At 37.1% G+C, this 14,164-nt stretch overlaps 1 protein-coding gene across 1 annotated transcript in view; it reads left to right on the forward strand.

Moving 5' to 3' along the window:
* LOC107756486 (O-acetyl-ADP-ribose deacetylase MACROD1-like) overlaps nucleotides 1-11,500 on the forward strand; it is a 19,695-nt gene extending 8,195 nt beyond the window's left edge. Inside the window, exons 2-6 of the mRNA XM_016573634.1 lie at nucleotides 3,239-3,360; nucleotides 5,015-5,045; nucleotides 6,746-6,819; nucleotides 10,167-10,248; nucleotides 11,211-11,500. Coding sequence (XP_016429120.1) covers nucleotides 3,239-3,360; nucleotides 5,015-5,045; nucleotides 6,746-6,819; nucleotides 10,167-10,248; nucleotides 11,211-11,236 — 335 coding nt within the window. The 3' untranslated portion in view covers nucleotides 11,237-11,500. The remainder of the gene's footprint in view (nucleotides 1-3,238; nucleotides 3,361-5,014; nucleotides 5,046-6,745; nucleotides 6,820-10,166; nucleotides 10,249-11,210) is intronic.
* Nucleotides 11,501-14,164: the final 2,664 nt, after the last annotated feature.

Consider the following 14,164-nt stretch of genomic DNA (forward strand, 5'->3'; position numbering starts at 1 on the left):
TGATGCCCGCCCTCAGTGCTCTCTAAATGCCAACGGATCGCTTGCTCAACACAACCTAGCGTTACAATATGCCATAATTCCAGCCAATCAGAGATGAGGCTGCTAAATTCTGATTGACTGCCTTGACAACCATTCACAACATTTCTTGCATTACCACAACAGCAGAAGAGGAAAAATACAGTGCATGCATAATTATTATGCAAGTTGATATTCTGATTATATTTTTTTCCAAGCACATTTTTACCAATTCCAAACAACATCAATCTTAATACGGTAACTACTATAATTAATCTTGTATTTAATCACTTATAATCTATATATTATTGTTCATGAAGGCTGGAAGTGAAAAATGCCTTATATTCAGGTGTGCATAATTATTAAGCAGGTTATCTGTTATAAGGTTGCCGGTTTCCTTCAGAAATACAGTGATATAAAAACACCCGCACTCAATGTATGGGAAACACTGTAGTCTCATAATTGAAGTGTAAATTCTGCAGATTATATAATTGTCCAGTATTGTACTGTCAGCAATTTATTATAAAAACTTTTCATAATTGTAACATACATATTTACATACATAATTATTCAGGTGCATGTGTAATAACTTGCGAAAACTTGAGGCTACAGCAGCACTTCTTCTTCGTCGTCGTCTTGTCTGATGCACTCAACCAAGCTTTCTAACCACGACCTCGCCCCTCCCCACCCCCCAACCATTCGAATTTCCGTAGGCGGGAATTATTTTAATGATATTCTAATGGGCCGCTTTGTGATATCACAAAACCCGGAAAACAAACGCTGTAGTCCAAACGAGCCGTTCGTTGTAGTTCTTGAAAAGGGATTTAGAACCTTTGGAGTGGACTTTGAGATTTGTAAGTTTGAAGATCTTTTTTATGCCCAAACATACACGCTTCACACTGACTAAAATTCAAAAAGTGAAAAAGCATAATAGGACCCCTTTAATGACAGAATTTTCATTTTTGGGTGACCTATCCCTTTAAATAAAAAATATAAATATAGATGTATAAATATGTCATTTCTTTATTTTTAATTTTGTGTTGAAACCCTGACATGCATAAGTACACACACACTGTACTTCTTGTATGTATTATTATTTAAATAGACTTTACAACAAGTACGAAAGGTAACTCACCAATTTACAGCTTAAATGATGCGTTTCAGAAATTATTGTTTACATACAAGGTTCTGAATCTACATTATGCAACATTCTAACTCTGAACTCTGTAGAAAATGTTCATTTCTTCCCCACACACGCTCTGTTGTAAGTGTGCTTGTGTGTGTTTGTTTTAGAGAGCATACAGGAGCGACAGTGGGAGAGTTGAGCAGTGCCATATCTGAACCTCCCGGCAGTTTTTTGTAGTTTGCTTTAACCTCCAGCTGCACCTGTGTCTGCGGTGATTATGTCATCCTGTCTCTCTTCCTCTCTTCCTTCTGCACCCACTTTAGCAGATCACGCTGTGCCACAAACATGACAACGCTTTGTGACACTGTACTTCCAGTCAAACATATACCCACTGTTCTCTGTTGTTTTTTATTTCCTGTCCATTGTTTCCTTTTGCACTTCATATGCGAGTGTCTGCAAGCCTTGGTGTGTTTATGTTTGTGTGTGTGTGTGTTTCTGTGTGAGTAATGTCTCTGCCCGACTTGATGTATGATGGTGCGGCTGGACTAAACAAACAGAGGTGGATCGATGCTGTAAACACTGCAGAGTGCAGCGGTAAATAAACACAGCCGGACAGCACGCAACGCAGAGAGGTGTCGGGGAGGGATGCGGGGGGTGGATGGATGAGGGAAAGAGGAGTGGGAGTGTAACTGACAGTGGGCTGCTGGACATCCAAAGGACAAGCGGAGCAAAGGGGAGAGATTGAGGACATGCCACAGATGTGACACGCAAGGACACGAGACATTGAGAGGACAGATGGATGGATGTTTTAGACAGAAGGTAGACGGAAAAGAAGGACAAGGGAAACGGACACGACGCCTGCGGTTGAGCTGAGTGTCAATGGGAGGAGGAAACAGGAAATTGAGATGAGAGGGTGCAGGACTGAGACAAGTGGGGCTTTAGTAACTGAGAAACAGACAGATGGCAGAGATGGGAACAACAAACAGAAAGTGCAGTTAGTTATAAGTGCATAAGAGGAGAGCTAATCAAAAGTCTAGACACAATGCATAAATAAGTTTGTGTGACACATCAGCTTTCTTTTACTGAAGGCCTTACAAAAGCTTTTTACTGTATTCATTTGGTAGCTTTTATGTGTGAAACAATTGCAGTACAGACATTTGTTATAATGATTTAAATAATCATATTCTTTGACAGACTTAGAAAACTGATTTTCAATTAAACACTTTTACATTTTAGATTTAAAAGCAAAATGTCTTGCATAAAATTGATAACTTCCTTTTTGAACTAGAATAGGAAATTTGATGCTCTTGAGCTGTTTCCTATTGCTCTTATTAATTTGTACCATGGAAACCATAGAATCTGCCAACAGTTCTTAGAATCTGGCATTACTACAGTTCTTACAGTAAATAGTGGTAACATGCCAGTAAAAAGATTGTGAAATCAATTATGCAGCTCGAAGCTGATTCCATATGATTTTACTCTTTTATAAATATTATTTATTTTAAATAATTGTGCCAGAAACTGTTGCTTACTATGATGAAAGATTGAACATCACCTCAGGTGTTGACAGCATCTATCAGTACAGCAATTACTGCGATGAGATATTTCGATGTTGTGGCGTAATATATCATCATATATTATCATACATCATCAGACGAAACAAGCCAAAAGATCCTTCCAATAGCAATCTGTTATTTCTGTAAGTAGGTCGCACTGTAATACAAAGGCCAAGATCTGTCAAGGCCAATATTACTGATGTTGATATACTGATACCATTATTAAATGGAACATTTTTTGCTATTGAGGTTAAAATAGGTAATTTATAGTGCTTTAACATATTTGTAAAACATGTTTTAGCATTTAATAGACCTAAATTCTAAATAATCCATTTTTGTTTATGTTTATTTTTTGTTATATACAGAATATGCTCAAATTGCAATCTTTAAAATTTAGATAAACTGAAAAAAAAATCACTTTTTTAAAAATCACTTGACAGGACATACAGACAGGAAGTTAGAGTTATATAACACAATCACATATTTTTCTGATATTTTTGTATGACTTCTCTCTGTCTTTGGCTTTATCTCTGTTTCACAGATGTTATTCACACCGTGGGGCCGATAGTCCATGATTCAGTGGGGGACAGAGAGGAACAAGCACTGAGAAACTGTTATTATAACTGTCTGCACACAGCAACTAAGAATCACCTGCGAACAGTGGTGAGGATCTCACACACTCATAACAGATTCAGACTTCATGTCTTGGCTGGGATATAGCTACTTGTATGCAATTTTATTGGCCCAACGCAATCTCGAACCTTACACACTGGTTGCACATAAACTCAGGTATACAGTTAACATGTTAAACTCTCACCCTGTATCACTCACATCTCACAGCTGCATCAGGGTATGAGAATCAAAATGCCAGCAATCCAGTCATAACACAGCGCATAACTCGCACTCCACTGGTGCCCTAACAATTTTTATATGAATCTACTAAAACAGTTGAGAGCCGTTTCAGCTTTATTTCTTTCAGAGATTGATTTACTGAAGACAGGTTACTGCATGTATAAAAGATTTTAACACAGTGCACCAGCAAGGATAAAAATATACACAGGCACAGCTAAGATCTATCATTAAGGTTCTCAGGAAGGAGTGCTGCAGCATCATAATATCTTATGGGGACTTCCTGTTTATCTTTATGTAACTGGTGTTCACTGTGAAAAAAGACCTTTAACCAAGTGTTATTATTAGGAATAGTTCATCTAAAAAATGCTCATAATTTACTCACTCATTTCCAGTGATATTTTAGCAGTATTTATATATTTTTATAGTATTTATTAGTATTTTGAATGAGCTTTTATTTGATATTATCAGTTTTTATTTAAATTTTATTTTAAGTTTTAATAATTGTATGTGCTTTTATCAGTTTTTGTATTGCTATATATTTTTTATTACATTTTATTCTAGTTATAGTTGAATTAATTTTAGTACTTCAGCTTATTTCTTATTTTTGATTTTTGTTTGATTTTTCTAATACTTGTATTTCATTTCTTATTTATTTCATCTTAATTTAAATTACTGAAGTTGTAATTATCAAAAACAAAACTGGTCATTTCAAACCTGCATAATTATTTTCCATCAAACACAAAAGTTGTTGTGGTAAATGTTCTGGCTGCTCTTCCATATAAGTGCAAGGAGGCAGGTGATAATTGAGCTCAAAATGAACTTAAACGTATCATTACAAGTCCTCTGATAGCTTTGGAACAGAATGAAGCGAACGCAACAGTCTTTTGTTATTTTTATGCTCAACATCCCCCATCCTCATTCACTTTCATTGTATGGAAAAGTGGCAGCAAGGACTTTCAGCAATGTATCTCGTGTTCAGAAGTAAGTCATTCAAGGTTTGGAAGAACATGAAGGAGAGTAAATTACAGAAATTTCATTCCCTTAATTGATTTCAAAGTGCTATCCATACGTGCTGGGGTTTGCAAGACACAAAGTGGTACCTTAGCAGCAAATGCTTTTAAAACACCAACAATTGTCTGTGACTCGGTCCATTTGTTTTAAGTAAAGCTTTTGTTTTTAAGGCCCTTAATTCTAGGGCGCAAGTGGCTCGTTGTCATTAGTAATGGATTGTATGTTTAATGGGTTGTAATTAATCAATTTTCATTCACCCTCCCTTGTAAAAGCTGTTGTTTTGTTGTGGTTTTGTACTAATAGGTCCAACAATAAGTGCTTTGTAAACCTTAATTTCTTTTATTATAATACAACACATTTATTTAAAGAAGCATTTAGTGGTTCATACACAGATGATAAAACAATTACTGTAAGTCTATATTTCTTTTTATGTTTCTTTGATGTTGATATCTAGGCTTTTCCCTGCATCTCTACTGGAGTGTATGGTAGGTGCAAATTACAGCTTTATTTCTCAATCAATGTTTACTTTTCATCTTTAATTGCTTTGTCTTACATCAATTATTTATTTTTATATGTCCTTTGTATTCATAGTCTATAAATGACTGTGTGTAATTCATTACAGGTTGGTTGATTAAGTGTTTTCAATGGGCTCATTTATTATTAAAACCTATGATCATTCATTAACCGCATTTGTGGGCTAACATCAATGGTACTTCACCCCCAGTGTTTATGACACTCTTATCTAACCTAATCAATGGAACCTCAGCTATGATGTGACCTCTGTGCTCATGCATGTGTTTTTATTTGTGGTGGTTTATGTAGCAGGAACCTCATTTTAGAAATTCTGGGAGTGGATATCACTTGCAGTAGTATGAGGGATTTTCAGATTAAGGGTGGGATTAGACGGTCAGATTAGGAGAGATTAGGTGCGAGAGCATGTCACTGTGATTATAATCCTCCTTCTTAGCTATACGTGTCAAGATTAAACTCAAAAATGAACCCGGCAAACAGCTTCAGTTTGAAAACAACTACCATCAGTAATTCATTTTCAAGTCCTCAAGCAGAAAATATGGTGCCGTGCATCGGCAGAATTGTGAGTGCTGACAAGGTGTGAACATGTTGATGCCTCTTGGTTAATCATACAAATTAGATCATTACAATCAAAGTAATGTGTATATCTATAAAAAATATCAAGGCTGTTTTCGTTTACTTTGTGTTGGGGATGACACTTTAATGCATCAAATTAATCATTTTTTGATTAATTATAAAAATAAATTCATTTTCTGATCTGCCTCAATAATGTCTTATTTATCTTTATATGGGTGCAATTGATTGTGGTGATTTATTTAGTCATTCAGCGCATTATAATTTAAAGAGATACTTCACCCAAAAATGAAAATTCTGTCCTTAATTACTCACCCTCATGTTGTTCCAAACCTGTAAGACCTTTGTTCATTTTTGGAACACAAATTAAGATATTTTTGATGAAATCCAAGAGCTTTCTGACCCTCCATAGACAACAACACAACTGACAATTTCAAGGCCCAGAAAGGTAGTGAGGACATTGTTAAAATAGTCCATGTGACATAAGTGGTTCAACCGTAATGTTATGAAGCTACGAGAATACTTTTTGTGCACAAAGAAACAAAAATAATGACTTTATTCAACAGTTTCTTCTCTTCCGTGTCAGTCTCCACTGCGCGTTTACGAGAGTACCACGATGCTTGCATGTGGAAGAGAAGAAATTGTTGAATAAAGTCATTATTTTTGTTTTCTTTGCATACAAAAAGTATTCTCGTAGCACCGTAAAATTAAGATTGAACCACTGATATCACATTTTGCTATTTTAACATTTTACTATTTTAACGGGACTATTTTAACGATTTCCTTACCACCTTTCTGGGTCTTGAACGTGTCATTGCATTGCTGTCTATGGAGGGTCAGAAAACTCTTGGATTTCATCAAAAATATCTTAATTTGTGTTCCGAAAATGAACAAAGGTCTTATGGTTTTGGAACGACATGAGGGTGAGTAATTAATAACAGAATTTTAATTTTTGGATGAACTATCCCTTTTTTAGTCTTTTTTAATAATCATAATTTAAACATGTTAATCGATTAAAAGTCCTAGTATAAATCTGATGTGTATTGTGTTCATGGGTTGGATGATGTGTGGTGTGGTGCAGGATATCCACCTGATCAAGCAGTCGAAGTTGCCCTGAGAGCAGTGAGAGAATACCTGGAGCAAAATCACGAGAAGGTGTGTGTCATTTCCCTACTGGTATTCTTTTCTTGCCATTGTTGTCATTGTTCGATGAGGAACACGTCGTGGCAAACAGATGGTGGCTGCATAGGGACTTTCTTTTCTGAGTCAGCATGCACACACACACACACACACACACAAATATAACCTCGCAGTTTTAATTGGTTCCTAACGGAGCTTGTATTGGCTTCGCAGAACAGCACGAATACAAAAAATCCACAAACGCATTGACACAATCTCTGGCCCTTGGAACTTAATGTGAGTCTAGAGTAAATTTAACAGGAAATGAGCCATCAGGATGTCTTTGCCAAAACTTATGCATGTCCCATACTGCAGCCGCTCTCTCTCTCTCTCTCTCTCTCTCGCTCGATTTTCACTGGTCACATCTGTGTTTTTTCCCCCTCTCTCATCTCTCACTGATCTGTCTCTCCTGTCCTGAGCTTTCATCTCACTCTGCGCGGCATGCTTATTTGCTCTTGCCGTCTTTTACGCTACAGACATACAAAATGACAGAGACACCCTAATTATGGCACACTAATTAACCAGCGCTTTGCTGCTTGCTAACCCTCCCACTTTCCATATGCACCCAGAGAATAGTACAGAATGGAAGAGAGAAAGCACTTTTATAGTTTTGGAATAGTTTTATTAGCTTTATATTATTATTATATTTTTAATTCATTCTATTTATTCTACTTTTATTATTTATAAAATTGCGTAATGTGTACCATCAGCAGAAAATAATCAACAGTACTTAAAAAAAAGTTACAAAATATGTCTAAATACATCTAAGGCAGGGCTGTACGTTAACTTTTTTTTCACATAGCACTGGTGCTACAGAGGTTGAAAGTTTTGTAGCACAGGCCAAAAAGTTGTAGCACAAGTATAAAACGTCTGTTATCATGTCTGAAAACAAACACATGGAGTTCATCACTTAAACAGGCACGGATATTCCATACAGAGCACAAAAAATACAAAAAATTGTTTTTAGACAAAGTTTTCTTAATTTGATAAAAATGGAAGAGTGCAGAAACATAACACCTCTTACACATTAGCAAAATATAAAATAAAAAAGAATGGCAGACATTTAGGCCAAAGTGAGCAAAGATAAAAATCTTCTCTCTCAACTGTTTACTTTCATTTCAGACATAACCAACTGTGTTTATATGTAAACCTTGAGTGTTTTTGACAGTATTAGACGCTAAATCAATCAGACGCGAAAGACAACTTGGTCCAATAATCAGGCGCTTTTTGACAGGCTCTCAGTGTGAGCGCGCTTCATGAGTGCGTGCTCATAAAAAGCGCATGCAGAACAGCACGTGAATTAAATGTTTAACCGGTATTCCTTTAAAGCAAATGGAAATAATGTAGTTTTGTGATTGCGCATAAGTGCAGTGTCCCGTGAGAGTAACTCTACCGCTGAGCTAACACTGATGTGAATGCATGTGGCGTTGTACATTATATTGAGACGGAGGGAGGAGAACTGTCTGCAGCTGATAGAATGTGCGCTGTAGCACGATACAACGCTATTTCTTCAACAGCAGATCATGGAGACATTTTAATCGTCCATGATCAAAAATCGTCATATCGCACACCCCTAACTACCAAGTATAATCAATCACACACACACAAACAAGCACAACGAAATCACTTCACACTATTAAGCGGCTGTGTTATGAACATGCAAAACTGTATCACACGCGTGCTACAGTGGTAAATTTATTCATCGCACAGACCATTTTTTTCATATATGTCGCACTGTACAGCCCTGTAAGGCCATGTTTTTTAAGAGCAAATGTGAGGGGTAATAAAAAAAATAACAGCAAAAGATCACATAAAAGTAGGTGGTGCCTCCACGTCACTGTGATTGGCTGATTACCCTGTCAATTCGATAACGCCCAACTATCATGATCGCAGCCAATCTGCGAATCGACCTGAATGCGTCAGGCTTGGTGAAAATGGACTGACTAATTAATTACAGAGTGAACAAGTCACCCACTTCGACAAAGCCACTCATGCCTGGATCAAAATGAACTTGAAATGATGATGATGATACGTGAGTGAGCCATTTTTTAGTAAACACTTAGCTTAGTTAAATTAAATGTATACCTCCTTGCAACCTTCATGGCCCCTGCAGTGTTTATTGAGGATTTGATGGGTAATGGTTCGAAAAGAAAGCAACTATTAACAATAACATTTCGTAGTATCAAATGAAACTGCATAAAATATGTTTTATGCTTTTGAAACATTTTTTAAAAACGTATAAAATTGAATTTGCTATTATTTGGTGTTACATTCTGTAAATAGTATGTTCATATAAACAAACAAAAAATATTATATGATTTTCTTATTGATAGTGTGTGGTAAATAGTTTGCCATATGCTTTTAACCCAGAAACCATGTAAAAATCAAATGGAAAATTTCTGTGGTCCATTACATATGTGCATGTTTATAATGTTACAAATGCTTTGGCAATGTAAAGCATTATTTTGAATCTGAATCAGACAGACAAAGCGACACAGGATGAGTGAGCCAGAGAGGGAGAGATATTTGGCTAAAGGCAATGAAAAAAGACAATGCTAGAGACCAAAGAGAGAAAAATGAGAGTGAGAGAGATTTCAGTGGCAGAGTAGGAGTGCTAGCTGGATGCAATGATGTGTTACAGGAACATGATTAGAAGCAGGAACAGCCCACCTGCCCTCACCACTGTTGTCATGGAGATGGAGGTTCTAGGATGCTGGCACGGATCTCGATGTATTCTTTTTATGTTGTTGCTTGCCATGAAGCATTTGGGACTGGTGCTGGTGTTCTGTCAAGGACAGTTAGGTCACTGGCACTGTGCCTCTCCGGCTAGAAAGACTCAGACATTAGAATATGCTAAGCGATTGCACCAAAGTGCTCCTTTTCAGCAGACCCTCTCTTCACATAAGACTGAGAGGCTACAAGTCAAAAATCAGTGAATTGGACAAATGAACCTTTTTCTTCAGTTATACGGATTATTTGAAGTTCAATTCATGCCACCGAAAATAATATCTCAAACAAACACTTCGATAGAAATGAACTTAATGTAGGTCTAGAAGCTTTTTTTAAACAAACATTATTTTCTTTCCTTTAACTTTATTCACAAGACTTGAAGCAAATTTCTGCTATGACTTAAGAGAGTGTAGTAAGGATGAAGGAGCATATTTGTTTCATTTGGATGAAGTTTGTGATATATTAATACAGGTATGGTCTCAGTTGTGTCGGTTTCTGCTGTGCAGTAGCAAAATCATAACTTGAAAGTGAGATTCTCTCTGGTCATTTATTTTTTATTTCTTGTCTCTTTTTCTGTTTTAATCTGCTCTCAGCTGGACCGGGTCATCTTCTGTGTGTTTCTGAAGTCTGACAAAGAGCTCTACGAAACAATGTTGCCTGCATACTTCCCACGAGGTCTGTCATCACACACGCTTGTTGGGTTTTCATGTTTTATTGGGACTTATATAGTGAGTTTTATACTATACAGACTGTATAGTCTATCCCCTAGAAATAACCCTCACAGAGAACTTTCTGCATTTTTACATTTATAAAAAAAAGGTATAAGCTGTTTTCCATGTGGGGACCAAAAATGTCAGGTTTTACTAGCCTTTTACATACATAGGGTTACATCCAACATAGGGTTTACCTGGACCACATATCTCATACACACCCTTTTACTTATAGTGAGTTCTTCAAAACATTATTCTTTACATTTTGCATTTTTAACGTTGATTTCATTTCCTAAAGAGATAGCAGATATTTATAATTATTTAAAATTCATAATCACCCTTGATTTATGCTTTCTAAACAAACTGTACCCAGTGGTTCTGCACTTTATCAATATGTACATTTTGAGTATTTTTCACCTCAAAGTCTTCCATCTTATTCCTCCCGCAGTGAGAGGACAAGTAATTGGTAGTCCTGACTGACGTCAATGTATTTGTGTTGTTTTTTTTCTGTGTTCTGGGACACAGAGTACAAACTTGTGCAATTTAAAGCTATTCTTATGTGATAGCTGTACGCTTGTAGTTAGCGCTAATAACAAACCAACACTGACTACATTAGCGTTTTTAATGGAAGCAGTGTTTACCTTGCTAAAATAAATTAATTAAAAAGCAGCACACTGACTAATTTAGAATTTCGTATGACTAAATATTAAACACTCCCAAACATATTGACTGGTGCTAATATTTGCACCTTTTTTTTTTTTTTTTAAATGTAACATGTTTCATGAACGATCCTTGCTCTAATAATCACAGTTATGACATAATGTTATTGAGATCTCACACAGTGGCTGAACTCCAAACATTAGTGTTCATGTAAATGTCTGTTACTGTATGTGCGTGTGCTCCATTAGACCTGTTTTTCACCTCCAGGTTCACCGCCAAAGAGCAAATTATGAGAGGATGGCATAGTTGCTGTGGAAACGCCACACAAACTGCTTTTCCGTCACATCACTGTCTCGCTTTTACCTGATGCAGCCCCTACAAACATCAACAGCTGCCTGACACCACCTGATTTATTCATATCACTAAACCAGTGCTACATGGAATTCAATGATTGCTATCAGCTTCCTGTTGGGAGTCATATTGCTATTGGATTTGTGTTAATATTAATAACAATGTGGGCTTACAAGTGGTAGTTCACCCAAAAATTAAACATTTACTCAGCTGCATAGAATCATACACAAAAATGCTGCTTTATAACAAATATCTTTTTTTTTTTAAAGTTATATCTCAAGTTTGGTGTCTTTCAAATCTGTTTATTGCTTACTCTCGTTGTTTCTCCTTCCAGAAACAATTTCCTGCAATTATATGATTTGCACTGCATTAGCATTGAAATTATAGAAGATATCCTACGTGAATATTGTTTATAGAGTTGAATAAAAATTGAATTAAGGCAATCAAAGGAAGCAAAAGAGTATGTCAATGGTTGTAACACTTAACCTCTAATGAAAGTGCACTATTTGTACTTCTTCAATGTACTTTCTGTCTTCCAGTATGATAAAAGACCCTCATTAAAGTCAACTCCCCTCTCTGAACTAATGGCTGGGGCCGCTCTTAATGCAACTTTCATTAATTACACCGTAAGCCTTCTAGTTAATAGTATAATGTCAGCAAATGGATTTAGAGCAGATGAAACATTTTGAAATATTGATGCCGATTGATTTTGTCAAATTCTTCGAGAAGAACTCCTAATTGTTGCGCGACCATTTATTTTTTCCCCACTCGTATCGTACGATTTGAGAATCTCTCATAGTGCTTTCCAAAAAAAGATGAGTCTTCTTTCATCTCAACATGCTGCTATATCTGTGAAAGAAAGGAGAGTGTGAGGGAGGCAGATGAAAAAGAGAGAGAGGGAGAGATGTTTAATAAACTCATCTGAAGCAATTTTCGTTTTTTAATAAGCGACAGGCGGCTCAGATACTGTCATCAGGCGAGCTTCTCCAAATAATGAGAGCGGAGGAGAAAAAAGGGAGCGCAAGAGAGAGAGGGAGGAAGAGCTCAGCAGAGTAATTATCCTAAATCCAGACTTCATCACCGTCCCATCAGCACTTCTCTCTTCCTTTCCTCCCTCATGCAATCTAGCTCTGTGTCCCTCTCTCTCTAGCCCTCTTAGTAAAGTGTTATTTAATTTGCTGTATTGGCACAGTGAAAGCAGCCAGTGTGCGGCTGCTGCTGAAATAGTAACCCTTCAGTGACGATTACACTGGAGTGCATCCTATACGCCAGCAGCAGAAGCACGGCAATATGAGAGCTCCTCTTCTCTTTTTTGCTGCTCTCGCCTTATCTCTCTCTCCCATGCCCTCGTGCGCTCGTTTTCCATGATCCTATCATGTCTCTCTCTCTGGTTCCCTCCAGCTGCGTTCCCTGTGTATCGTCAGACTCATAACCCCAGATTCTGCCAGTCAAACGGAGCTCGCTATCACTCGCGGCCCTGCCATTTCATCCTGGTGCTCTGTCGCAGTTTAATCTGGTTTAATCTTGTGGGTGCAGCCAGAAGTGTCATGGGGCTTTTTGAGCCAAGTGGATTTGAATGTGACTTCCCAAATAATTTTTTTATCTTTGATTATTAAGTTCCAAGATAAAAAAAGCACGTCTCTACATTTTAGTCTAAGCAAGTTACAGTTGCTTAGCATTTTTTTAATCCACCCTCATGTCGCTCCAAATGCACAGGATTTTTTTCTTCCATTGTTGAACACAAAAGGCGATCATTAAAATGTCAACGCTAATGCTTTCCATACAATAAGTTGCACTTTTGTTCAGTTTATTTAAAATAGTCCTGCATAAATGTATGTGTGAACAAGCAGCATGCTCTATACTCACTCCGTTTGTCCCCCACTGGCCTGCGCTGGCTGTGTAGTTCATCATTATCATTTACCTTTTTTTAATGTTCTTAACATTAAATGTCTTGTTTGGCTGCTATTTTGGGCTTTGAGATACTGCAGAAGTTTTATACTTGGTTCAGCACCTTTGGTCTTGACGGCTCCCTGCTTAGTCAAAGTAGGATGTTCTAGTTAAAGGGGTCATCGGATGCCCATTTTCCACAAGTTGATATGATTCTTTGGGGTCAATGGTAGTGTAAAAACAATTTTTTTTTACCCTGTCAAAAACAGCGCTTTTCAGAGCAAGCCGTTTTGTAGCATTTTACTTTAAATGTTAATGAGCTCTGCTGACCCCGCCCCTCTCTTCCAAGCTGCTCTCAGAGAGACTGTTTACTTTAGCTGTTATTCATTGTGAAACTTGCTAATTAGCACATTATTAGGAAAGGTGATTTGCAAAGATTCATTAAAAAACCTTATACTCACTTCTTCTGTCGGTGAAGCTGGATCATGAATGATTCGCGCGAACATAGAAGCATTTATGTAGATCGGGGGCGCATTCCCTTCAGAAACAAACGTAATCCACTGCGTCTTCAGTGGCTCAGATGTCGGGAGTAAATGACGACTCCTATGTTCATTATTACATCCAACAACAGAACACCTCAATCGCTTAGGAGTCATTCTTGTCTACATCTGCTCCGGCGGTGAAACAATGGCGGACTGATGACAGCTCACTCAGGCAGTGTTGCCAGATTGGACTGAAGATTTCCAGCCCAACTACAGCTTAAAACCCGCCCATTTAAAAAAATGCCAGCCCAAAATGCATACTGTGATAACTAATACAATAGAAAAAAACGAAAACCCAAAACAAATGGGTTCGTGCAAAGGGCACTATTTAGACACACACGTTAGCTACCTGTATACGTTTTGTTTAATTATCAAACATGACATCAGAATTTTATAGCAGAATAATAGCGTATAAACACGCTTACCTTTTTATAGGGACTT

This window comes from Sinocyclocheilus rhinocerous, unplaced genomic scaffold (assembly GCF_001515625.1).
Source record: "Sinocyclocheilus rhinocerous isolate Xijiao unplaced genomic scaffold, SAMN03320098_v1.1 scaffold111, whole genome shotgun sequence".
Lineage (NCBI taxonomy): Eukaryota > Metazoa > Chordata > Actinopteri > Cypriniformes > Cyprinidae > Sinocyclocheilus > Sinocyclocheilus rhinocerous.